At 46.0% G+C, this 27,136-nt stretch overlaps 1 protein-coding gene across 4 annotated transcripts in view; it reads right to left on the bottom strand.

Moving 5' to 3' along the window:
* Positions 1-27,136, bottom strand: part of GLS (glutaminase) — a 1,896,678-nt gene that overhangs the window by 1,750,509 nt on the left and 119,033 nt on the right. For all 4 annotated transcript variants that reach the window (XM_044075192.1, XM_044075191.1, XM_044075190.1 and 1 more), the window contains exon 2: positions 23,450-23,546. In XM_044075192.1, the coding sequence (XP_043931127.1) occupies positions 23,450-23,546 (97 nt within the window). The remainder of the gene's footprint in view (positions 1-23,449; positions 23,547-27,136) is intronic.

Here is a 27,136-nt window from a genome sequence, read left to right as displayed (position 1 = left end):
CTGCTAGAGCATTGTCTTTCGCAGGTACAAATATTGCCTGTAACTGAATGTTGTAGCTGAGTGCCAGGGTCCACAGCTCCAAGGTCATTCTGCATAGGGGGTATGAATGAGTGCCTCCCTGTTTGTTGATGTACCACATGACTGTGGTGTTGTCTGTCCTTATCATCAACTGGCCCTCTTTGAGGAATGGTTTGAACTTTTGGATTGCCAGTTTTACTGCCAGCATTTCTTTTAGATTGATGTGCAGGTGAAGTTGATCCTGTGTCCACAATCCTTGCACGCATTTGTCCAGCATGTGGGCCCCCCATCCTAGGTCTGAAGCGTCTGTTGTGATGGTCTTGGCTTGGTTGACATCTGCGGAAGGGCAGGCCTGGGTTTGACTGGCATGCCTGAGCCCACCATAGGAACTCCTGTTTTAAGCATGGAATTAGTGGGATTTCTGTTTCTAGACTGTGTCTGTGTTGGGACCATAAATTCTTTAGGTACCACTGTAGTTTCCTCATATGTAGTCTGGCAAATGGGACCAAGATTATGCATGATGCCATGAAGCCCAAGGCCTGTAGAAATTTTCTTGCTGTTAACTTGTTCAGTTTTGTTAGTGCCAAGAAGTAAAGAGGAAGTTCTTTTGTTTTTCTGTAGTCAGGAATGCCATTTGTTGTACTGTGTCCAATTCCGCCCAAGAATGTCCTTGTTTGGGATGGTATCAGCCTTGACTTTTGTAAATTGACTGTGTATCCCAGTCCTTGTAGCAAGTAAATGACCCTTTGTAAATCTGTTGTCAGCTTGCTTTTGTTGTCCCCTTGTAGCAGGCAGTCGTCCAGGTATGGGTAAATTTGAATTCCTGTAGTCTGCAATGGGCGATTACTGATGCCAGGCATTTTGTGAATACTCTGGGCAGTAGATAAGCCAAAGGGCAATGCTGAGAATTGATAGTGCTCTGATCCTGCAAGAAATCTGAGGTATCTTCTGCAGATTGGTCGATATGGGGACGTGCAGGTATGCCTCCTTGAGATCTAGAGTTACCAGCCAAGACTCCTTGCCCAGCATGGGAAGAAGTTGCTGTAGGGTCAGCATTTTGAATTTTGGGACAATGATGTATGTATTTAAGGTGGACAGGTCGAGAATTGGTCTCCAACTTTTTCCTTTCTTGGAACTAGGAATAGTCTGGAGTAGAACCCTTTCCTTGTTCTGCTGTTGGCACTCTTTCCACAGCTCTCATGTTTGCTAACTCCATTATCTGGCGTAGAGCCTCTGTTTTTGATTTGGAGGTAGATTTGGCATTCCTCTTTTGACTGGTAAAGTGTGGAAGTGAAACCGGTAACCTTGATCTATGGTTTGTAAAATCCACTTGTCTTTTGTTATGTAGTGCCAGTTCTTTGAAAATAAGGTTAACTTTCCGCCTAGAGGAGCTGCTATTTGTTCCCTGGTAGGCGGATTTAGGATTAAGTCACTGTGGTTGTGCTGATGTAGTGGCAGTGGCTGTGTCTGTGCCTCTGTTGTTACCTTGCCACTGTCGTCCTCTGTAGGCACCTCCTCTGGATTGGTTTCTGCCTCTGGACCGTCTATTCCTGCCCCTTTGAAATTTTGTGGAGTCAGGAAAGGATCAATTTTTGGCAGGCCAGTTCCTGCTAAACCTTGGGGGTTGAACCTGCAAGAAATCTTTAACAGTTTGAACAGATTTTGCCTTTTCTTCCATTTTCTTCATAACCTGCTGGGCAGGTGTACCAAACAAACTTGTCTTGTCCATAGGAGCATCTAGCAACTTAGCTTTAACATGATCCGGTAAAGCTTGTTCCTTTAGCCATGCATGCCTTCTTATCACTGTGCCTGTCATGGCTGATCTAAATGAAGCCTCCAGTGCATCATAGCCACATTTTAAGGAATGGTTGCTAACCTGTTGTATGTTATTTACCATCTCTAATACATATTTCTTATCAAGAGATTCATCAGTAGTTAGTTTTTTAGTTAACTGATCAAGCATAAACTCTTGATATTGTATCATGTGAAACTGACAGTTTAAAGCTCTAGCTGAGAGAGTAGCTGAAGTGTAGACCTTTTACCCCATCTGTCTAGTGACCTTGCTTCCCTTTCAGAAGGAATAGGGTTTTAGCTGTGGTCGGCTACTGCCTTGGGACCCTGGGATATAGTTTCTGGGTCTGCAAGTGGGGCCTTGTAAAGGTGGTGATGAGTATCTGGCACCCTGTAAAATCTGTCTGGTTTGGCAGGGGCTGGCGGTAAAGAATCTGGAGCGGAGCAAACATCATTGAAAGCATCATCCACCACAGAGAGAACAGGAGGTATAGCTAAGGGCCTGTGCTGTGGGAGGTGCAGAAAGGTCCTAAGTCTTTTTCTGGAGTCTGAAAAATCCTGTTGCTGCCATTGAACTGTTCTCGCATGGCATGCAAGGTTTCCCAAAAGGAGAATTCTTCTGGTGGGGAAGCAGCTGGAATGGATTCTTCAGCATCAGAATCTTCAAAATTGGAGAAGGGAGCCTCAGGCTGGTCAGTTATGTCTGATTCATCAGCAGAATCATCAGAAGACACTGGCTCAGAGGGCTCTGCCCTAGGTCTCTTCTCTGGGGGCTGAGAGGCCCTGTCTGGGTGAGATTGAGATCCTCTAATTAAAGAAATTAAATCTTCTGCCAAAGAAAGCATTTGAGAACTAGAAGAGGGCCTGGATGAGGGGGGTTTAACAGGCACTGATTTAGTAGTCTTGGCTGCTTTAGCCCTGGCAAAGGCCTTAATGGACATGGCTGCTGGAGGCCTAGCAGCACCACGTGCTGGGGTAGAGACATCCAAGGGGATGGTGTCTGATAAGTCAACCACCGTAGTGGGTAAAATTTCTGAGGTCGATTCAAGAATTGTAGCAGGGGCCTCAGTTGTAAGAATAGGTTCAGCTGTACTTTGAGCAGTTTTCTCGGTTTCGGCCGAAACCGAGACACTCGCGGTTTGCTTTGCCGTGGTTTCGGCCGAAACCGCGGACCGCGAGTGTCGGTCTTTATCTTTGCGTTTTTTGGAAGATTGGGTAGTCGGAGGATCCGACGGCATAATGTACGCAAAATCAGTACCGAAAAACTGTTCTGCAAACTCCGACCGACGCCTAAGCGTTCGTCGGTTGAAAGAGGCACAGGCCGAACAGGCTGCTACGTAGTGGGCTGGGCCTAAACAAGGCAGACAGTAAGAGTGGAAATCTTTATGAGGTATTTGTTTCCCACAGGTTAAACAATTGTTAACTTTTTCTGACATCGGCTGAGGCAAGAAAGAGTCCCCAACGGGGTACTTAGCTTTAGAAGTCTTCGAAGTAGTATTCGGTAGAAGTAATCTCTGGATCCGACCGACCGGCACTTGCGAACAGCTTCTGCTTCGGGCGCCACGCGGCAAGAAAGACTGAGGAAAATGGCGTCGGCTGATGCTTTTATACCCGAAGACCAACAGAGATGACGTCGGGCGGAGTGCGACATCAGCCGAAGCCGGACCCGGACTTTGGAATCCGGCCGACTGCAGGGCTGCCTGACGACAGGACAACCCACTTGTTATGACTGCAGATGCATCCATGAAGGACATCTGTGGTATTGTCCATCTTTAATAATTGTCCTGGATGTATTAGGTCCTTGAAGGCTGTCAGGGCATTCTGTACAGCTAGCATCTCTTTCTGATTGATGTGAAGATGCATTTGTTCCTTGGGCCACGTGCCCTGAATACATTTTCCTGCCATATGTGCTCCCCAGGCATAATCCGATGCGTCCGGTGTTATTGTCTGCCTGGCTGTAAGTCAGGTGAAAGGCTGTCCCTTGTTGTGGTGACAGGCCTGGGACCACCATCGAAACTCCTGTTGTAGGCAGGGAACTACAAGTTACGTACTCACCATAACGCTTGATGTATGTGGTCTATCTCGCCTCACACTCTCACGGGTTCGGAGCCGAACATCGGCTCCGACTTGGCCAACTTATATTTTTCTAGCACAAAGTCTCTAATTGGCTGGACTAACCTGGTATCCCCATGTTGCACCGCTCCACAACCCCAGATCTAGTTTGCAGCAGCTCATAGACACACCTCATGCACCAACACAGTCAGAAGAGTAGAACACTAACCAGGGCAGCAAAGAAAAAATAACCAATACCGAAAGGTCCAGAAACAAATGTCACCTCCAAATCCTCCAGGAGGGGGGAAGGTGGGAGGGAACGTAAGAATGTGAGGCGAGATGGACCACATACATCAAGCGTTACGGTGAGTACATAACTTGTAGATGTTATGTGGTCCAATCTCGCCTACATTCTTACTCACGGGACAGCGTCCCTAGCACCTCTATCCTGGGAGGCTCAATGGAAGATGCTCCTGAGAACAGTGGAACCAAAGGAAGCACGGCCCCTAGAAGCCACATCTAATTTGTAATGAGTAATGAAGGTGTGGGGAGAAGCCCACGTGGCCGCAGCACAAATTCCATCAAAGGATAGTCTGGAGTGATAAGCTACTGAAGCTGAAACCGCCCTGGTGGAGTGAGCCTTGACAGGGAATGGTAACTCTCTGCCTGCCAACGAGTAAACGTAAGAGATGCAGTCAGAAATCCACCTGGAAATTGTAATCTTAAAAACAGGGAAACCTGTTCTATTTTCTGAGAAGGACACAGAGTTGGTCAGACTTACGAAGTTATTTAGTCCTGTGTAAGTAAAAACGAAGCTGCCTGTGTACGTCCAGTTGATGAAACTTAAACTCCGCCTTGTTGGAAAATTGAGGAAAGAAAACTGGCAGCTCAATGGACTGATTGAGGTTAACGGCAGAGGTTACCTTCGGAAGGAAGGAAGGATTAGGTCTCAAGGAAACCCTGTCCTTATGAAATATTAAATACGGGGATTTGATGGACAACGCTTGAATCTCCGACACCCATCTGGCTGATGTGATAGCTATTAAAAATGCAGTCTTCCAAGACAGAAATTTTAAATCACAGGTGGCAGCTGGTTCGAAAGGTGATGATGTCAGGGCCTGTAACACAAAATTTAAATCCCATGACATGATGGGTTCTGACACAGGAGGCCGAAGCAACAAGGTGCCCCTCAAAAAGGCCTTACATAGCTTATGTGCCATGAGAGAAGGTTCGTAAGAGGTATGAAAATTGGAAATAGCGGCCAGCTGAACCTTAATGGTAGCAGGAGCAGAACCCTGTTGAAAAAGTGTGGATAAAAAATCTAAGACAGCAGGGATGGTTGCTGTGAAAGGATCCAGTCCCTTGGCTTGAGCCCAATCTTTTCCACTTGCTGGAGTAAATCTTCCTGGTAGAAGATTTATGAGAAGATAAAATGTGTACTTCCTCAGGTGAAAAACGATGAAGTCTGACTAAAGATGGAAGTGGAGTAGCCACGCTGTCAACCTGAGGGTCCTCCTCAGGGAGGGATGGGACTGTCCCGACATGCGTGTCAGTAAGTCTGGTGCTGGGTCCAGAGTGCAAGGACTGTCCACTGCATACTGATGAAGAAAGGAGAACCAGACTTGGCAAGGCCAGTGTGGGGCAATATGAATCATCTTGCTTCCCGAGGAAATGGCTTTCTGGATCACTCTTGGTAGCAGAGGAAATGGAGGGAAAGCATAAAGCAGACCGGGAGGCCAATCATGGACTAGAGCATCCCTGGGTGACTCCCACTGTGGGGGGATCAGAGTGAAGTAGTTGCTGCACTTGGTATTGTGGGGATTGGCGAAAAGGTCGCAGCAAGGCTGACCCCACCTGCTGAAAATCTGCTCAGCAACTCGGCGGTTCAGGGACCACTCGTAAGGCATCAGAATAGCTCTGCTCAGGCTGTCTGCTATGACATTGGCCTTCCCCAGAATGTGCGTTGCCACTAGGAACCGTCGGGAAGACACTACCCACTGCCACACTTGCATGGCCTCCCTGCATAGGGGGTAAGACCTGGTTCCCCCTTGCTTGTTCAGATACCACACGACAGACATGTTGTCCGAGTGAACTGCAATCGTTCCTAGGGGAAGAGAGCTCTGCAGTGCTTGCAACGCCAGTAACACTGCTCTCATTTCTAGAGCACTGATGTGCAAATGTACCTCGTGATCCTGTCAGGTGTCTTGGACCGTCCTCCCCAGATAATGCCCCCCCCCTATCTGGGAGGCGCCCATGGTCACCGTGGCAACCGGAGTCATAGAAATAAATGGATTCCCTTTGTTCAAGTTGGTGGGACTCAGCCACCAACAGAGGTCCTGTTTGCACCGATCGGTGAGTAGGATCAGAATAGACGGGGGAAGTTTCTGAAAGGACCATTGGGCCGAGAGAAGCCACTGCAGAAGCCTCATGTGTAATCTGGCCAGGGGCACTAACATAATGGTGGCTGCCATGGATCCCAGGAGCTGTAAGACCCATCTGGCCTGAACCTTCTTGAGCGGTAGCAATGTGCGAACCTGACCCTGCAACACCTGTATCCTTTCTTGAGGCAGGAAAGCCCGCATGTGAACAGTGTCTAGCTCTGCGCCTATAAATGCGACACGTTGCGAGGGCAGCAAGGCAGACTTTCCCCAGTTCAAGGTAATTCCTAGTTGATGACTAAGGGCAATGGTCTTTTCCCTGGCCTGAATGAGAAGATGCCTGGTGGGGGCGGTGAGGAGCCAGTCGTCCAGGTATGGAAACACTTGGAATCCTTGACGTCTCAGGTGAGCTGTCACCACTGCTAAACACTTGGTGAACACCCTGGGGGCTGTTGTGAGGCCAAAGGGCAGGGCACGAAACTGGAAATGACTGGCTCCCAGCCGGAAGCGCAAGTGACTCCTGGATGCCCTGTCCATTTTGATATGGGAATAAGCATCCTTGAGATCGATGGAGCACATCCATACTTCTTTTCCCAGTAACGGAAAAATAGAATGAAGGGTGACCATTCGGAACTTGGACTTTAGAATGTAGCGGTTCAGTCGGCCGAGATCCAAGATGGGTCTCAGGTCCCCTGTTTTTTTCGGCACCAAAGAGAGTCTCGAGTAAGTCCCTAATCCGATCTGGTCTGGGGGACCGGTAGGATGACTCCTTTTTCCAGCAACTTTGAGATTTCTAGTGTTGCGTGATCCCTTTGACTGGGTGGAACGTCTGGGATTCTCTTGGGTAGAGGAGGGTCTGACTATAAGGGGATGGAATAACCTCTGGTAACTATACAAAGCAACCATAGATCCAGAGTGATACTTGCCCAGGCTTCCGGGTACAACGAAATGCGGCCCCCGACTGGCTCCGGAATAGCACAGTTGGACAATGCATCAGGGACGATGACAGGAAGACCCGCGAAAGGAATCACGGTCTCCCGAATTGCGAGGGCCTCCTCTGCCCCACAGGGCGGCATCTCCCAGAATAGCCACCCCCTCCTCTGCCTCTGGAGGGGGACTCACCTTGACCGGCAGGGAAAGACTTCTGTGACTTTTTGAACCACATTTTTCCTCCCCTCTGAACCTTGGGGTAAGGCCTAGATGGGAGGGAAAAACAGACCCCTACGGCAGACGGGGTCTTTCCCTGTTGCTCGCATCTGGTGAGGGTGTCTTTCACTTTGGTCCCAAAGAGTGAAGATCCATCAAAGGGGGCATCAGTGAAGGAAGACTTGAAGGCCTCCGCGAAATGACACAGGCACATCCAGGCTTGCCTCCTAAGGGCTACACCTGAGCTAGCTGCCCTACCCGCCCCTTCGGTTGCATAAGATATGAGCCTCAAGGACGAGTTGACAATCGAGCCAAGAGTAGACAACTGGGCGTTAACCATCTGTGTTAACGCCTCAGGTATGTTACTCGTTAGAGTATCTCCCAACTCTTTAAGGAGATCTCTCTGGAGCCGAGTAAAGTGACATAGATAGTTCAGAGACCGAAGTGTGAAGGTCACTGAAGAGAGGGTACGCTTCCCGTACCGATCCATACTCCTGGACTCCTTGTTAGGAGGATGGACGGTGGAAGAAGACTCTGCTACTTCCTGCTGAGTGGCCGCCACCACCACGGCATCCACAGAAACCCCTTTAGACAGGAACTCTTTCCCAGGGAGAGATGACAGAAACTTATTAGGGCGTCTTGATACAGGTTCCACAGAGTCAGGAGTCTCCCACACCCTTCGACAGATCAAATCCAGGAGCTCATCGAAGGGTGCAGACACCCAGGAGGCAGAGGGTTGAGCCTCAAAGGCCTTGAGGAATACAGACTCCTCCTCAGAGGGGGTTTTGGATGACTAGCCGCCTCTGTCTCAAAATCTCCAGGATGTCGGAGAAAGAGAAGTCATCGGAGGATGACTTGGGGGACCCCTCTGACTCTCTGACTCCTCGAGGTTGGTATCAGAGGTGGGGGACCCCTCTGACTCCTCGAGGTTGGTATCAGAGGTGAGGGACTCGAGGTTGGTATCAGAGGTGAGGGACTCATCCTGGGAGTCTATGTGCTTCCTCTTGCACAATTTCTTTCTTGGGGGCTCCTCAGGCACAGACTGAGTGGCCCTCAGAAAGTTGGGGACCGCTCATGGGGGTATCCCCAGACCTTGGGGCTCCGCTGTCAACCGAGAGGGGGACATCAGTGGCTCTCGCCGGCGTGGAAGGGGATGGAATGACCGATCCGAGTGATGTGACTGAGGATCTGGTCAGTGTGCTCATGGCCTCGAAGGCGGGTCCCCCCGAATCCGAGGATCGACCAACCTCCAAGGCCAAGATCGGAACCGAAGTTCCCCGAGCCGAAGCGCCGAGAGGGAGGCTCAGAACCGACAAAAGTCCCGAAGTATCCCCCTCGGGCCCGACAGTGAAAACCCGGGTTCAGAAACCAGAGGACGGAGTCAACATGGTAGGAGCCAACGTCGGCACCGATAAGGCCTTAAGAGGTATTGGAGCTGTCAAAACATCACCCGGAGCCGAACACTCCGGCTCCGAAGACAAAGAGGTGCTCGGAGGAGGAAACATGGGTGCACTCATCGGGACTGGCTCCGGAGCAGACTGGGTCGGAGCTGAAAATAATTTTGCCAAAACCGGCGACTGCAGGAGCCTCTGGACCACCCTATCCACATCCAAATCAGAGAGTCTGGAGGATTTGGAGAGAGAAGGTGACTGAGATCTCCTATCTGGAGATCCTTGTCTGACACTAGGAGATTGGCTCCGAATGGGCTCTAACAGGATAGGAGCAGAGGCAGATTCAAGAATCACAGCTACCTCCTGCGGCCCCAAGGACAAGGGAGCCGAGGAGGTAGAGTCCAATTTGGTAGTCTTCTCCGATGGCTCCGATGTAACCGATGGAGCCAGAGATCTTTTCTTAGCCTTAGAAGTCTTGGTTTTAGACTGTGAACCAGAGGAAGAGTCCAAGGACTCCTCAAAAGAAGGCTTAAGAAGGCCCTTCAGTATAAGTTTATTTTTTCTCACCTGTAGTACCCTGGGGCTGAAAGCGAGACAAAAACTACAAGACTCTTGTAAATGTATCGTCCCCGAGCAGTATACACAAACAGCATGTCCATCTGTTATGGACATCTTGTAGCTACATTTAGAACACTTCTTAAACCCGGAGGGTTTGTGTTCTTTTTGATTCTTAGACATAACGGCCAAACTACAGTATACAAGCACAGAAAACAGGACTGTAGGCCACAACAGATAAGGTGGGAAACTACCGCTAACAACAAAGACAGAATCTCAAAGTTAAACGATTCTGACCTGACAACAAGACCCACACTGTAGCAAGGGACAAACGTTTACCTCAGACAAGCACACAATGGAGGGAGGACAAGGTCCTCTAACTTAAACGGGCCTAGCCCGTAGGAACGGAGGGATACCACAAACAAACACTCATACCACAAAACAACGATAATAATAAGAACAGCTATTAAAATAGCTTTTGTGAAGAAAGCGAACAATTTTCAGTGAGAAAAAGAAGTTTTAAAGCTACTTAGCCACAGCCAAGCGACACCACGTCCTAGCTCCACGAGCGGCAAACAAGATCTGGGGTTGTGGAGCGGTGCAACATGGGATACCAGGTTAGCCCAGCCAATTACAGACTTCGTGCTAGAAAAATATAAGTTGGCCGAGTCGGAGCAGATGTTCGGCTCCGAACCCGTGAGTAAGAATGTAGGCGAGACTGGACCACATAACATTCAAGGTTATGACTGTCTGTAGGCTGTGACAATGCTGAGTCCAAACTCTTTTTAGATACCATTGTAGTTTCCTCATATGCCGTTTGGCATATGGAATTAGTAGAATGCAAGAAGCCATGAAACCCAGGGCCTGCAGAATTTTTCTTGCAGGGAGCTGGGTCTTTGTTGCCATCATTTGAAAGTAATGAGTCAGTTGCCTTTGTTTGTCTGGCGTGAGATAAGCCATCTGGGTAGTTGTATTTAAGCTTGCAACCAGGAATATTATCTCTTGAGAGGGCACTAGTTTTGATTTCTTTTCGTTTACTGTGTACCCTAGGCAAATTAGTAATCTCTTTACAAACGCCAGATGCTTTAGAAGAATGTCCTTGCTGTCTGCTTGAATAAGGTAGTCGTCCAAGTAGGGATATATTTGGATTCCTTTTTGTCTGCAAAATGCAATTACTGGTGCCAGGCATTTTGTGAAGACCCTGGGAGCAGTAGAAGCCCAAGGGCAGTGCAGAGAATTGATAATGCATTGAGCCTGCTATAAATCTGAGGTATCTTCTGCATGATTGTTTGATTGGGACGACCGGTATGCCTCCTTGAGATCCAAAGTAACTAGCCAAGCCTCTTTGCCCAGCATGGGCAAGAGATGTAGTGTCAACATTTTGAATTTTGGAACATCCAGGAAAGTATTTAGGATTGACAGGTCCAGTACTGGTCTCCATGCTTTGTCCTTTCTGGGTACTAGGAATAGTCGTGAGCAAAAACCTTTGCCCTGTTCTTCTTGTGGAACTTTTTGAATAGCTCCCATGTCCATAAGAGCAGCAATCTGTTGTTGTGCCTCTGCCGATTGGTTTTGTGGCAGGTTTGGCATACCTTTTGGTTTTGGAAGCGTGTGGAAGTGGAACCTGTACCCTTGAGAAACTATATTCAACACCCACTGGTCTTGGGTGATCATGTGCCAATTTTTTGAGAAAAGTGCTAGCTTTCCCCCTAGGGGTGCTGTCAACTGGTAAGAGCTTGGCATTTGCAGAGGGAAGTCATTGTGACGGTTTCCTATAAGGTTGTGATTTGTCTTCTCCTCCTTTGGGGGCTGAAGCACCCCATTGTTTAGGTCTGTGGGAGCCTTGGGGCTGAGATCTGCCTCTTGGGCATCTGTATCTGCCTCTTTGTGGCCTGTCTGACACTGGAAAGGACCAATTTTTTGAAGGCCAGTTTCTGCTAAATCTAGGTGGCTGAACCTGTAAGAAATCTTTCACAGTTTGCATTGACTTTGCTTTATCCTCCATTTTCTTTAACACTGCTTCTGCCTTAACACCAAAGTATCATGCTGTAATGGAGCATCCAACAATTTCATTTTAACATGGTCAGGTAAACTTTGTTCTTTCAACCAAGCATGTCTACGAATAACTGAGCCTGTAACTGCAGCTCTACAAGAAGCCTCCAAAGAATAAAAACCACATTGAAGAGTATGCTTTCCCACTTGTTCAATTGCATGCAATAAATCCTGCATTTCTTTACTGTCAGGATCTTCTATATTTGCAACCATTTTCTGCTTTAACAAGGACATGAGATACTGCTGATATTTAAGCATATGAAACTGACAGTTTAAGGCGCTAACAGCTAAAGTAGCAGAAGTGTAAACTTTTTCCCCCCCATCTGTCCAGAGCTCTGGAATCCCTATTTGAGGGGACAGGATTTTTGGCAGTGGAAGCTTTAACCCCTTTTGGACCCTGAGAAATAATTTCTGGGTCTGCAGCGGGGTTTTTTGTAAAGAAATTTATGAGCGTCAGGGACCCTGTAGTACCCGTCTGGCTTTACTGGTGAAGGGGGTAAGGAATCCGGAGACAGACTAGATTCAGAAAAAACATCAACAATATCAAGCACAGTGGGGATAGCTAAGGGCCTGTGCTGAGGCAAAAGAAGGAAATCTCCGAGACTTTTCTTGGATTCTGAGTAATCCTGGCTCTCCCAATGAAAATGCTCCCTCATGGTGTGCAGGATTTTCCCAAAAGAGTAATCTTCAGGTGGTGTGGCTGAAGGAATGGACTCTTCAGCATCAGAGTCCTCGTAGGGAGGGAGGGAGTGAATAGCCCTGGTCAGAAGAAGAATCAGAAGAAATAGAAACCTGATCAGAGGAATCATAAGTGTCTCGTCTTGTCTAGGCCTTTTGTCAGGAGGGTGGGGGGGGCCCTGATTAAAGTAATAAGGTCTTCAGCCATTTTAAGCATCCGTTTCTTTGGCATGGATGACTGTTCTGGAGAATGCTGCACTTGTTTCCTTGTCTTTAATGGAGTTTTTGACTTTGCCTTTGCTGCTGTAGTACCTTTACTGCTGTAGTACCTTTAATTGTAAGCTGTGAAGGTCTGAAAACACCCTCAGAAGCCGGTGCCTGCTCAGCGGCTCCGGACCCATCTGAGGGTATATTTTCCATAGGCCCAATACCTTGAGTTTCCACAGGCCTCGGTGTCTCCACATGGCTGTCGGTTGCGGCCTGTGGGTCTGAGGTAGTGGGTGTCAGGGGCTGCAAAAGCACCTCACTGAGAACCAGCGACTGGCCTAGAAGAGGCTTTGACAGTTTTGGACCTCGGATCCCGGTCTTTGTCTTTGCGTTTTTTATACATTCCGGTCGTCGGTTATTCCAAGGGCATTATGTAATTAAATCTTTGTCCAAAATAATGTAAAGCAAAATCAAACCGACGTTTAATAGTGCATTTATTGAATCTAGCACAAAACCGACAACTAGTGACGTCGTGGTCAGGGCCTAGGCAAGGAATACAGTAAGAGTAAGTCCTTATGAGGAATTTGCTTCCCACAAGAAATGCAATTATTAACTTTTACTGACATCGGTCTGGAGAAAGAAAAAGTTTCCCCAAAGGGGCACTTAGCTTTATCGAAGACTTCAGATCTGAAATTCAATTTTGAAAATCTCAGGAGTCGGCAGACTGGCACTTGCGAACTGCTTATGCTTCGGGCACCGTGCAGCAATAAAGACTGAAGAAAATGGCGTTGGTTGAATCTTTTATACCCCTGGCGCACTGATGTCAGGTAAGAGGCAACAGCAAACGATGCCGGACCAAGACTTTGGAACCTGGGCCGACTACGGGTCGCCTGCCAGCAGGATAACCCAAGTGTAATGACTGCAACAGTGAAACACGATGAACATAGTCTTTTTGTCCTCCGCTGACATGGACTCTGGGGTAGACTCCATGATTTCCTTCACTAGATCTCTTTGGAGTTAAATGACATGTGCCATATAGTTCAGAGCCCTCACTGAGAAGGTCACTGAAGCATATACTCACTTCCCAAAACAGTCCTTCACTCTTGATTCTCTATCACGGGGATGAACCGTGGAGCTCTCCTGTGTGAGCTTCTTCTTTGTGGCAGCCACCACCACCATCACTTCTACCGGGGACCCCTTGTTCCAATGCATCCTGTCCGACAGGGGGCTCAACACTTTCAGGGCACTTGGGAATGAGCTCTATGATGTCTGGCTCATTCAATGCCCTAGATGTTATCAGATCCAAAAGTGGATCAGCAGGAGGGGACACCCAAGAGGCAGATGGGCCCAAGCCGAATGCCTCCAGGAATACAGACTCGTCTGAGGTCGGTTTTGGGGCTGACCCCCCCCCCCAGTAGAGGAGCTCCATGTTGTCTCCAAAGGAAACATCATCGGGGGGGTGACCTTGGGGGGACCTTCCCCTTCATCCCAAGTCCATGTTCATGTCTTCCTTGAGGGACTCTGAAGGACAGTCCAAGTGCCTCCTCTTACATGTACATTTGCAAGGCACCTCCTCAGGGGGCACTCTGGGGAGGACTCACAAACCTTTTGTTGTTCCAACATCTTCCTGGGGCATAGCAACCACAGGCTGTCCCTGAGACAGCAAGATGGTCGTAAATGCACTTAGAGCCAAGGGGGTCTGGACGGAGTCAGAGGAAAAGATGGTCAGAGGCCACGACACCGTGAGAACCCTCTCCATCACGTCGAATGCTGAGGGGGGAAAGAACCTCCTGGGACATACTGGCAGGACCCATCCCGCCCTGACCCGACAGAGGAGTCATAGCAGAGCCTCCAGGAGCCGTGATGCCAACAGGAATGCTCCACTCCGTACTGCTTGGAGCAGAGACCACCCCCTTGGATCCATAGCGCTTGGAGCAGAGACCACCCCCTCAGACCCGACCCTGAGACTATGGCTCCGAGAGCTTGGAACTGATCCGGTCAGATCAGACAACTCAAGTCAACAGCCGGCATTGAGGTATATAGTACCATCGGCGCCAACCCCTCGGATCCAAAAACTCCAAAACCGGTCGGATCAGAGAAGAAGTTATTGGTCGGAAAAAAGGTTGCAAGGAGCCTCCTCTGAGGGAGGAGGCGCCGGCAAGACCCCCATCTGGATCAGAGTGTGGATTAATCTCCATATCATCTTGTCCATCTCCACTTCACTGAGACCCGGGTGGAGTGGGAGGACGCCACCGAAATTGGTCAGGAATGCCAGAAGAGAGAAGACCTAGCTGATGGGGCGGCACAGTGGTGCAGCGGTTAACGTTGTCACCTCACAGTAAGAGGTTTTCCGGTTCGATTCTCGGCTGGGGTGCCTTCTGTGTGGAGTTTGCATATTCTCCCTGTATTCGCGTGGGTTTCCTGCGGGTACTCCGGTTTCCTCCCACATTCCAAAGACATGCATCTGGAGCATTTCTCCCCGGGCCTCCGCTGAAAACAGGCTCTGTGGAACCTAGTCGGACATTCCCGGTCAACAAATGTTAATAAATAAATAAATAAATAAATAAAATCTCCTTAGGGGAGAACTTGGGTAAGCACAACTGAAGAGACCCAGGCCTAGTAGGAGGCCTGACTTTTGGTGGCGGACCCGCCCGCGACGAGTGGTTGGTGGACCGCTTACAAGACCAGTCTTCCTTAGGCTTAATCTCTTCCCAGACCTCTTGGCAGGAGTTTTGAGTCACAGAGGCCGGGGAAGAGGAAGTAAATGCAGCAGCCGTTGCTACCCCCACGGGGGAAGAAGGGACTGTAGTCACTGCAGAGGGGAGCAAACCCTTAAGGATAAAAGTTTGTCCCGCCTGTCCTCAAGTGCCCCGAGGTTGAAGCCAGCGCAAATAGGACAGGGGGACTTAAGGTTGTCTGCACCCAGACAAACCACGCACAGAGTGTGGCCATCCACCAGAGATAGTTTATGGCCACACACTGTGCAATTTCTAAAGCCTGCCTTAGGGGCTTCTGCCATCCACGTACCAGGCCCACACACACACACACACACACACACACACACACACACACACACACACACACACACACCCCCCACACGCACACACACACACATATATCCCACACACGCACCCCCACACACACACACATACACGCACCCCACACACACCCCACACACGCACACACACCCCCCACGCGCACACACATACCCCCACACACACCCATTCTAGATAGTGAAAGAAAAAGAGGTGAAAGCTTTTTTTTTATTTTTTTTATTTGTCCGACACAGACACGAGTAGGAAAGAAAAGATACGAGGAAAAAAATAGGAATAAATAAATAAGATAGAAAGTCTAAAGTTTTGTTCACTTATGTGCCCTAGTAGCTGGAGCTTGGAAACCACGCTTGTAACCATGATGGTGGCAATCAAGATCTGAAGGGAGAAGGGAGACAAGGGGGCATTATGGGTAAGGGGAGGAATCTGGAGCTCGGATCCATAGCTGGAAAATGCGGCAGTGTCAGATCCGATGTGGATCCGAGACCCACAGGTTGAAGCAAAATGAAGCAAACTACTTCAGATCCTTGCTTCTAAATTGAACATAAAATGATTTCCTTATTACCACAGACACAAGATGGTCAAAGGCCAGGCTATTATCTACATGCTTTCCCAAATCCCCAACCACTGCTGTTAGGAGTGTGTTATCAATGTGGTAGTTTTCAGGGGTAGCTATCTTTCCAAATAATACTATGACACACTTCTTGGCTCTGAGTTTTAGATCAAGGCTCTGGCACCAGTTATTAGTCTCAGAGTCAGGTCTTCTTAGAGGGTATTTGTGTCTTTGGGGAATTCTATTACTGCAACTAGTTTGCAATTGCCTATCTTGAGCAGACATGGGCCCCTGATGTTGGCCTTGACTTCAGAGAAGTAGATGTCAAAAAGGAGCAACTCCAGCACCGAGCATTGAGGGACTCTACCAGTGACTGGACTTTTTGTGGAGGTAGATGGCCCTACCATAACTTCTTGGGTTCTACCTTTGAGCCAATTGTCTATCCAGTGAGTGACATAGTTTTATACCTAATTTTGTGAGTTTGTCTACAATGCCTGAGCAGAGTATTTTGTTGAATGGTTTGGCTAGGTCAAGGTAGGCAGTACGCACAGTTTTGCCCTCATCACTGATTTACTGACTTCCTGAAGAAGAGCACCAGGATAAGGAGGGCATGACTTGCACTTGAAACCAAACTGGGTTGGATCCAGTGTCTGAAGGTTTCTTGTGTCATTGTTCATTTCCGTGATGAGACTAGTCAGACTTATGGGTCAGTAGTTACCTGGATCTGTAGGATGGGCTGCCCTTGTGCAGAAGGATAGTAGGTGAAGTACTCCATCACTTGGAAAGAAGCCTGTCTTGAGAGCGATTCTAGTGGTTCCAATAGGTTGTGATTCATTATTAAGGAGGTATCCTGGGATATTAATAAGGGCCCATCAAAGTAATACTCTTCGCCTTTGACAGTGCATTGAGAACATGTTCCCTAGTGATAACTGGGGGAATTTTGGTTGAGGATATTTCCTGAGGGGTGTGGGGTAAAACTGGTGCTACATCTGTCAGTCAATAGATTTGTTAAATCCTTCAGCTCAGTATGTATTTTAAGCTTGAAGACATACCTGAAGAATGTCTTGTAATCGTCCTTGGACTGGGAGGCTATTTTTGTACTTCAAATTTGGCATTGGTAAACTATCATCTCCCCAGAGCTGCTTGTTTAAGTTGATTACATAGGTTTTACCTTGTTGGGCATTGCACTCTTTTTTTGCGTTATACAACCTACTGTGATGTTTTGATTCCTCCACCAGGGTGGCTTGTTTTTCAAGTCTGCCTTGTGTTTAATCTGGGTAGGTACAGCTGTCTCTTTGCAGTCATTAACATGGCTATACAGGGTTTTTAGTCAACAATTCCACATAAGCAGTGGTGTCCTCAGGACTGGGGGGAGGGGGACTTAAAATTTTGCTGGAGTGTCACTTCATGGTAGGAGGTTTGTCCTAGAATAATTCCTAAATGCTCCAGGGTCAGCTGGGGTCTAGGGTTTTATTTTTATTTCAAAGGAAACAGGTTTATGGTCCACCCTGACCACTAAGGACATTAAATTGGAGGGATGCAACATTCTTCCATGATTGTGAGTACAAGGTCAAAGATGTTAGCACCCCTAAGTGGGTGTACACACCAGCTGGTTCAGGGTGTTTGCGTTTACAAAGTCCAAGAAACTATGGGCCTGCATGTCTGGGGTTGTACAGGATTCCCAGTTTATACTGAGGTAACCAAGTCACCCATGAATAAGGTGCTGGAGTAAATGGAAAGCGTCTTCAGTATGTTTTAAGTATGTATTATGGTTTTCTGGATCATAGAGGGGCCCTATAGCTGCAAGGGTATGATACAGGGCTTTGCCTATGGTAATTTGGATGTGGAGAAGAAACACGTCATACTGTTTTACCAGGGTTTGAGTATTTATTTGTTTTCATGTACATTAAGACACCTACACCTTTTATCCCTTCCTGTGTAGTAGCCAGTCTAAAGGTGTGGAAGATATTATAGCCCTGAACTGCCACAGCTTTAAAATTGTCTCAGTAACTGCAGATGCATCTACATTCTCCAGGATGAGGAGAGATCGTAAGAAGTGGAGTTCTTGTGGTTGAAAAGCAGCATCTCTCTCACTCTCTGCACTAGAAATCAAACTCTGAATTACTTCCATTATAAAGCTTCACTTATTCCTTCTTCAATGAATAGCCATCAGCCATATTCACACAGCGAACTTGATATAATATGTCTTACTCAAATTACCAGTCCAAATGCTACCTAATCTGAATACCAAGCATCAAAAACACTAGTGAAAACTTTTTACGAATCATGCACTTCTGTACACCTGTGAATCAAACAGACATGCATTAAATGGAATAAGATTCTTTAAAATAATAGAATTAAAGATAATTTGCAGTTTTGAAAACATGCACTTTACTTGCAATCTTAACAATTTGTCTAGATTGCAGGAAAATATTTTAAACAACTTGACCATATATTGTTCGATGTTCTCTGAATCGGAAACCAGTTCTTGCCTGTTTTTGTCTTGATTTGTATACTTATTATACATTTCTCATTTTAGACAGAAGTACAGTATATATCTACATTAAAAAAAAAAATTATAGAACTGATTTTTTAATTACGCACTTTATTAACTATATGTACTATGTTGATTGATCATGGTTTTACTACACCTACCCAATTAACTTTTTTCTTGAGAATTCCAGATGTATAAAATCTCTCCATGGTACTCTCATAGGTTCATAGGTGTGTACTAGGCTAATGGTCCTGGGGCCTTTACAAGCCTAGCCATAGGATCACCCTGGCATCATGCCACCAGACCTTAGTTCCCTGTGCCTCTGTCGAGTAGAGCCACTGGAGTGATCCTGGGGTGAATTTTCTATTTCCCACCCACTCATCAAGAGTTCTCTTGAAGAGGGTCAGCGAGTTGCTCTGCTTGACATGTATGGGAAGTCTATTCCATAGCATGGGTTATGAACCTGTCCCTCAAGTACATTCTCTTGATTGTGGTAATGAGGTTGAGGTCTCTGGAGCAGGTGTTGCAGAGGGATTGGGATTTCTTTAGATGTAGCATTTCTAACACAGATGGGGCAGACATGGCTTTGTAAGTCAAGCAGAGATCGCCTCTAAGTAGGCGATATGAGACACAGAATAGTTGGAGTTTTTTTAGTCTGTCCATATAGGACAAGTGCTTAAGGCCTAGGATCCTCTTTCTGAGGTACTTCTGTGGCCTCTCCAGTTGTTGCAGGTGTCTAGTGAGGTACATGCCAAATGGGGCACTGCACTCAATGATTGACCTAATGAGGGATGAGTAGAGGGAGACAATGACCTCTTTCTTCCTGGATGCAAAACCCTTAGTAATGAGATGTGCCACATAGAAGGTCTTTCTGCCCACAGTGGCAATGTTGTGATCAAAAGAGAGGTTGCGGTCAACCTGTGTTCCCAGATCTCTTATAACGCTTTCTGCGTTCAGTGGACTACCATCGATGTGGAAATTCATGGGAACTTGTTTTTTCCAAAAGGGGATAATGACACATTTTTTTGGCATTGATTTTAAGGCCATGGTTTTGACACCAATCATTGATCTCAGTAAAGCCATTCTGTAGGATGGGGAGTTAATAATAGCTACCAACTTGCAATAGTCTGTGAACTTTGACAGCCAGAGTCCCTTCCTGTTGGCCTGGACTTCAGAGAAGTACATACCAAACAGGAGAGGACCCAGGACCGAACCCTGTGGGACTCCACTCATGGCTAGTCAGTAGTCTGACTTGGTGTCAGCTACTTTCACACTGTGGGTTCTATCTGTAAGCCAGTTTGCAACCCACCTAGTGATATAGGGGTTGATGCATAGCTTAGCGAGTTTTTCTAGGATTCCTGAGTGGGGAACGGTATCAAAGGCCTTGGCCAGATCAAGGTAGGCTGTATGAACCCACCTTGCCTTCATCCACAGCTCTGGTGACGGACTCAAAGAAGTCTAATAAGTTCAGTCGGCATGATCTACCCTTCACAAAACCAAACTGTGTGGGATCCAGAGTTTGGAGATTCCCTATATCCTTGTTTATTAGGTCCATGAGGATGCGTTCCATAGCTTTGCACATCAGACTCGTCAAGCTAATGGGGCAATACTTCCCAGGGTCTATAGCCACTCCTCCTTTGTGGAGAGGGGTGATTGTAGCAGTGTGCCATTCGGTAGGGACAAAGCCTGAAGTGAGGCTGTGAATGAACAGGTCACACAGGTGAGGTGCCAGTTCACTCTGTAGTTCATGCAGAACACAGCCATGGATATTGTCAGGTCCCACAGAAGCTGTATTCTTGGCCTTGGACAGTGCTGTTTTAACCTGTTCAGCAGTAATACTGGGTGCTTGGCAATCTACTGGTATTGTGATTGGTCCTTTGGGTGGGAGGGGGGGTAAAATTGGCACTGAATCTGTCAGCCTGTATACTGGCAATATCTGTTGGCTCAGTACAGGAGGTGCCATTGTGCAGTAGCTCAGAGCAAATCTGGGTATTGCCGTGGAGATTATTTACATAACTATAGAAGGCCCTGTGGTTGTCTTTACTGTCTGCTGCAATTCAGTTTTCATAGCTAGCTTTACAGGATTTGATGAGGGATCTCAACTTTTTGTTGAGGCTGATAAGGGAGTTTTTCCAGTCTTGGGACTTCACCTTATTCCACATCAGTTTCCTCCTTCTGTTGTAGAGTTTGTTTATGGCAGTGGGCCACCAGATTGGCTTCCTTTATTGGGAGGAGAGCATCTTGGTTCTATTGGGTATGGTGAGATCCATGCATTTGTTTACGTTTTCATACAGTGCATTGGTGTATGATTCGGCAGTCATGCAACTATTCTCCATTTGCATGGGTGCCGTGAAGTTAGCCACCTCCGCTTTCAGAACCCCAAAGTTAGCTCTGGAGAAGTTTTTCATGGTGGTTACCTTTGCGGGGGTGTGGATTTCCAAGGTGATTAGTTTGTGGTCGGATCTAACCAGGGAGGAGCTGACTATTGGTGTTTAGCAATGGTCGCCCATGTTAGTAATGACTAGGTCAAGGATGCTGCTACCTCTAGTGGGGGTAAGAACGAGCTGGTCCAGGGCATTGGAATTAATGAACTGCAGGAAACGTTGGGCACGTGTATTGGTACAGGAGTAGTTTTCCCAGTTAATGGAGTAGTAGTTGAAGTCGCCTAGTATGAGAGTGTTAGGTTGGACCCCAATATTCTCCAGGGTGCTTAGTAACGTGGAGTGTGAGTCTTGTGACATGGTTGGGGACCTACAGCAGGCTGAATCGCCATCTTACCCAGTGTTGGCTGCAGCTGAAGCATCTCTGATGAGTTATGTTGGGCTACCAGTCTGAAGGTGTGCGCATCCTTTATGAATATGGAAACACCATCGCCTTTGGAGCTTCAGACCATGTTCTAGGGCCGAAAGGTGTGGAAAGAGTTATAGCCTGGTAGTGTAGGGGTGCTTTCTGCTGCCTTGAACCAGGTCTCTGTTACAGCACAAATGTCGATGTTCTCCATTTTAAGGAGTGCTTCGAGCGAGTGCATTTTGAGATTTAGACTTCTAGTGTTTAGCAGCATGACCTTCAGATTACATTTGTTTGTAGCAGTTACGGTGGTAATTTGGTCTTTGGAACACCACCTAAAAAAATGGCACTATAGGGGTGGCAAGAGCCTTGGCCAGTATCTGGAAGCCCAGGGGTGACAGATGCAGACCATCTCTGGCAAAGCATCGAGGTCTGTCAATCATGTCATCCCAGGCAGACAGATACTGGATCCCCTTAGAGTGACACCAGAAACTTAGCCAGTTGTTGAAATCAATAATTTTCTGCTTGTATTGTGGTATCATTCTGGGTGATGGTAGGATGCTGCTCGCTCAGGGCTAGGGTCATACCTGCTCTGTCGACATAATCCGAGAGCTCCTCCATGTCTCTTTTCATGTAGTCCAGGGAGGTATGTTTCAGGTCGTTCACACCCACATGTACAATCACCGAGTCATATTTGTACCTGTTGTTGAGGGACCTGAGTGCGTGCGTTATGTGGCAGATCCTAGCACCTGACAGGCAGCTGACTGTTACTTTCTCCTTATTCAACCCAGTGAGTGGGACATCAGTGTGCCTCACTATCGAGTCACCTATGACTAGTGTATTGGGCATGCTGTTTTGCCTTGGGGCTTTGTATGAGTGGCACACTGTTTAGGAGAGTTATGCGTCTCATGATTAGTGTTGTGCTGTGGTGGTGTAGTGTGTTCCTGCCTTGGAGGGCTCTGCTGTTTGGATAGATTTTTATTGACAGTCTCCAGGAAAGTGGGTGTATGGTTTGAGGTTTTATGTGAAGGCATTGCTGTTGTGTGTTCTGGAGGGCTATGTGTTCCATGTGGTGTGGTGCAAGCGTTTATCTTCTCCTCTTGACCAGCTATTCCGGTCTTGGCTGGAGAGTGCGTGGCTTCCAATTTGGATATATAAATGCATCTCTCGCAAGTCTGAGTGCTGGGAGGTAAGAGGAGAGGGTTGTTGGTGTACATGAGGCAGTTGCTACATTGCCTCAGGATTACATTACAGACCAGGTGCTCATTTATTTGTGGAAAAAACAACAAACAAACAAAACAACCTGTGTAATCCTTAACGTAATGTGTACAGGAGCCTGCCATCCTCCCTAACCTATACTCCTGTCCAGTTTTTGAAACGGTGAGATGGGAGCTAGGGGTGGGGTACCTGCCCACTTCACTAAATGTAATAAATAATGCAGCTAAATGCTTAAAAACAGTCTGTATGACTAGATAGGTGATCGCAGATTTTCACTGGGGATAAGCAAGGAAAATTTCTTTAATAGGAGCAATTTTAGCCTCCCTGGTTGTAACTTAGTAACACTCTATGAACTTGAAAGAGATGGTAAGGCAGGTATATTCAAATGCTGCCATTGCTCACAGTTACACAGCTTTTATCTTTTTCCTTGTTGAAGGCACGGCTATGCTGAAGTGATTACACTGGTGGTTATCTTCACAAAAATTTGTTACGCTACTCAAGGTAAGGAGTGACGGCTAAAGTAAAATAACGATGGACTCTGTCCAACAGGCTTAATTCATTCAGTGTAATGAATGTATGAATAAATAAATAAATACAACCACATGTCCCAGGTCAACAAATGTAATTCGTTGTCAAATGGAATGATCTACATGCAAATTCATTTACATGATCAGAACATTCTGTGTAGACAGCATACCTCTCAACATCTTAGAGCAATAAATCTGAACAAAGCCAAAAATAAAGGGGTACAAAGGCCCAAAAATAGGGTCAGAGTTTAAATATTGCTCTTAGAAACTTAGAAAGTTGCCAGAATAACAGGTTTTGGGTTAACATGCATTTTCTGAAGGATAAAAAGCCTAAAACTCAAATGTATGTCATCATTTTGTGGCTTCAATCCTCAGTGATTTGCCAGAAAATCACATATTTTATGAGGAACGGACCAGAAAATACGAGGCAAAAATCTGGACAGTTAAGAAGTATGGTAGACAGTAGAATACTGAACCTACCACAACTCTACAACAAACACAATGAAATCAATAAATACTGAAAAAAGAACAGTATGCGGACATACTTACAGTAATAAATTTATGTACAGGTATTTTTTCTTGTCCATCAGCAATGGTATAAAACAGAAGATCTTCCAAACTAGGCAAGAGGCCCTTGTTTCTTCTTCTGCAAATAAAAATTAAACGTACCGTCAGTTTTTGGCAGACAGATTTATGAAATATGATAGCAGTGGTTACAAACAGTTAACTCTACATCTAAAGTAAACTTTAACCTTTATTTGCCCTAGCTTGGGTAACAGAACAAATAATTTACTGGCTATCCAATATCAGGGGAAACAAAAATGTCTGTTAGAACCTCACAAGCAAAATCTAACCAGAGTTCACACCTAAGAGTGCACTTTATATCAGCATATATTCAAAACAAAGTTCTGTCAAACTATAGTTTTGTTTTACTACGGCTGTGACATGCATCACATGTACCATCTCGTGGAAGTCACATCTGTGGCACAAAGGAATACAAAAGAAACAACTTTTTTAACACAGCTGCAACATCAGTTTGAAGGTTAAAACTAAACAAGTATGCCTCACTAAAATGAGTTGTAGACTTGGTTTTACTTACATTTGGATTTAGTAAGTGCTTAAAGACCAGCATCTTTCAGTGTGGCCCAGAAAATATACTAACAACCTTGCTAAATGCTTTTCACTTCGTTGTTGGTCAACAGCTCTTTTACATTAAAAAAGGACCAATATCAAGACTGCTAAACTTCCATATCAATGGATAGTAAGAAACATCATAGCCACAGGCTACCGTAGCCAACAATTATAATCGAGCGTTACGTTCTGAAATGTCCACATACCGAGGTTTTGTCCTTCTGGCCTGGGTAGCATCAGAAAGGGTCCATGAAAATCAGAATGTGTATCCAGTTAACCAAATTATTAAATGTACTACTTTAATGCCAATACTGAAAAATTAATACTTCCTTCACTTCTTGTTTCTAATTTTAAGTTTCAGCCGGCTCCGAAACAAGAGGTTTAAGTTGCTGACCATTGTGCCACTCATACTGCAGTCACCTCTGCAGTCCATTCCACAATCCTTGTTTTCAGTTTGCTACTGGCCACCTCTGAACAACCATAATTGCCATAGACTCTGTTGGGTCCTAATATAGGAGCATTGTGGAGGCTGAAATGCAATGCAAACAGTGAAGGCCCTGCCCTCCTGTTCTTGTTTCTGCAATTTGGCTTTTACCTCCTGACCAAAAGGTAGGCTTCCACCACAAACAGTATTTATAAAATTGGCCTTTGTGCTAAACAGCTCCAAGGAACACACATGATCAGAAACCCTCACAGTCATTCCCCTGATCCAGTGAGCTTCAGCTACAGGATCCCCTGGACTCCAATGACATCTCAGCCATACAGGTCAGAGATGCTGCCAGAGTAGAAGATAACCAGATCTTTGGGTCAAGGATGGACATACTCTAGGAAGTGTTCAGATCCATAACTCCAGAGTCCAACAAACTGATCAAGATAAGAGTTACTACAGGATGTGGAAGAGAAACATAACTTCTAGGTCCAGTGGCAGCTAGACCTGGAAGGACCCCCAAATGAATCTGGGTCCTGAGAAAATTCATCAGGATGTCAGCATCAGCTTCGCCAAGGCTTCTGGTTGGCCAAACTGAATACAGGGAGAAACTGGTGGAAGGGGGTCTGGATGGGTGACGGCTAATCCTCTCTTGAAGAGGAGGCGATAAGAGCAGAAGAGAAACTGGCTCTGGCAAAAAAATGCTATTCCAGAAGAGTGGCAGTCTTGGATCTTATAGGATCCGACACTTTTCTCCAAGCTGATCCCAAGTCTTGAAAGATTTAGAAGCCAGAGAAACCAGACAGGAAGAATGATCTGGAGAGAGTTCCCTAGACTCCTTAGTCTTCTCCTTAGTGATTTTGTCCCTTTTGGATTTGTCAGTGCCTTTGAGGAAGGGTACGCTCCAGTACCAATATGCTGAGACTTGGACGTTTCCCCAGCAGACAGTAAACATACTTAGAGTGTACATCCAAGTTAGGTATCTTGTGGCCATAGGCCACATATTTTTTTAAAACCAGAAGGTTTACCTGACATTTTGGAGAGTCCCACACAATACAGACACTCTAACAAAGTCCAACAAGGTAGAATAGAATATATGGAGTATTATAGTTCTTTCTTTTTACAAGAAAGGTGGCACTGAGATGCGAGGAAATAGCAACAACTCTATACATAGTTTTTAGAAATTATTGCTACGATAGGGAAGGTAGGGTAAACATGTTACAAGAATAGGAACCAAAGTCATTTGTAAACCAGTGATAGAAACTAAAGAAAAAAACTCTTACTAAACTTAACCCATGCCCGAGCAAGGAAATCCAGGTCTGAACGAACAGCCAATGAGATCTGAAGACTGGGTTATGGCTCATGAGAGAAACCTGAGCTTGGGATACAAAGTCTTGAGTGGCAGAACACCAATCCAAGTTCAGACCCGAAGACCCATCATTGAGGAATGGACATAAGAGACATCAGATTTTACCATATCAGTACTGTTTGACTGATCACTGTTGCAGTAGCCTCAGCTACATGGGTTACATCCTGCATAGGATGTAGCAGCAGTCAGGCTTTCACAGTTTGAGGGCACCAAAAACAATGGCTTGGATGCTAAACCCTTCAGAGCTTTCTTGCCAACAAAGAGGGCGGCTTGTGATCTGGTTTTTATTTATCTAAAAATTACATTTTTCCAAGTCCTTACCCTTGTGACAAAAAATATACAAAAATAAGGAGTCAGGAGCTACTGCAGCAGTGATCATTCAAAGATCTACTGTTATGGTCAGTTTATTTACACAACTGCTCTACATTCATCTTTTGATGACTGCTGCTGGAACCTCAGCTATATGAGAAACTATCACAGCTTATACGGACTGGAAGAAGAAAGACAGAGGGTCCTGTAGCCATGGAAAATGGTCTTAGCAAAGCCTGTTGTAGGAAAGGAAAAATAATCTAATGCGTGGTGCTTTGTAAAGTATCTACACATGATCAAGTTGCTGCTTGTAGCATAACTCTAGAATCAACTCTTTTCCAAAAACCCACTGATGAAGCCAAGCTATGGTGGTGTGTGCTTTGACACTATCTGGAATTGCCTTGTTGTGTTGGGCATAACAAAAGGAATAGCATATGACAAGCACCTAGAGATAGTCTGCTTTGACACAGGCTTTTTTCTTACTTTCATATGAAATGAACAACTGGCTAGAATTTCTGAATGTTTTAGTTCTATTAAGCTAATATTAGAGTTGTATGTGGACATCTGGGGTATAGAGAATACTTTATCCTTTGTTTTTAGACTGTCAGGCACTCTTCTTGCAGAAATCACAGCAATCCGTTAAGACCATTTCCATGCTACGTACCTCAAAAATCAGCCAACATGGGCTGGTTTAAATGAAAAAAAAAGTAAATTTTTCCAACCAGTCAAGTTCTCAAAAAGAAGACACCTGTTTTCTGAAGTTTGGTATGCAACACTTCTTTCAAAATCATTAACACTGAAATGCATTTAAAGCAGAGGATCCACGGGTAGACATGCTGAAATAGACAATAAATTAACCTTGACAAAGAACTAAGAAGGGGCAGAGGATAATAACTTGCACAAATATTTTAAAACCAGAGAAATACTAGCCTTGAAAGGGTCTTGGCTCTTGCTTAGGCACCAAACAGAAAATCTCTTCCCTTTAATAATACAAGATTTC

The sequence above is a fragment of the Protopterus annectens genome, chromosome 6.part0 (assembly GCF_019279795.1).
Source record: "Protopterus annectens isolate FY-2018-M chromosome 6.part0, PAN1.0, whole genome shotgun sequence".
Lineage (NCBI taxonomy): Eukaryota > Metazoa > Chordata > Ceratodontiformes > Protopteridae > Protopterus > Protopterus annectens.
The sequence above is the reverse complement of the archived record's forward strand: the minus strand, read 5'-3'. Positions and strand labels throughout refer to the sequence as shown.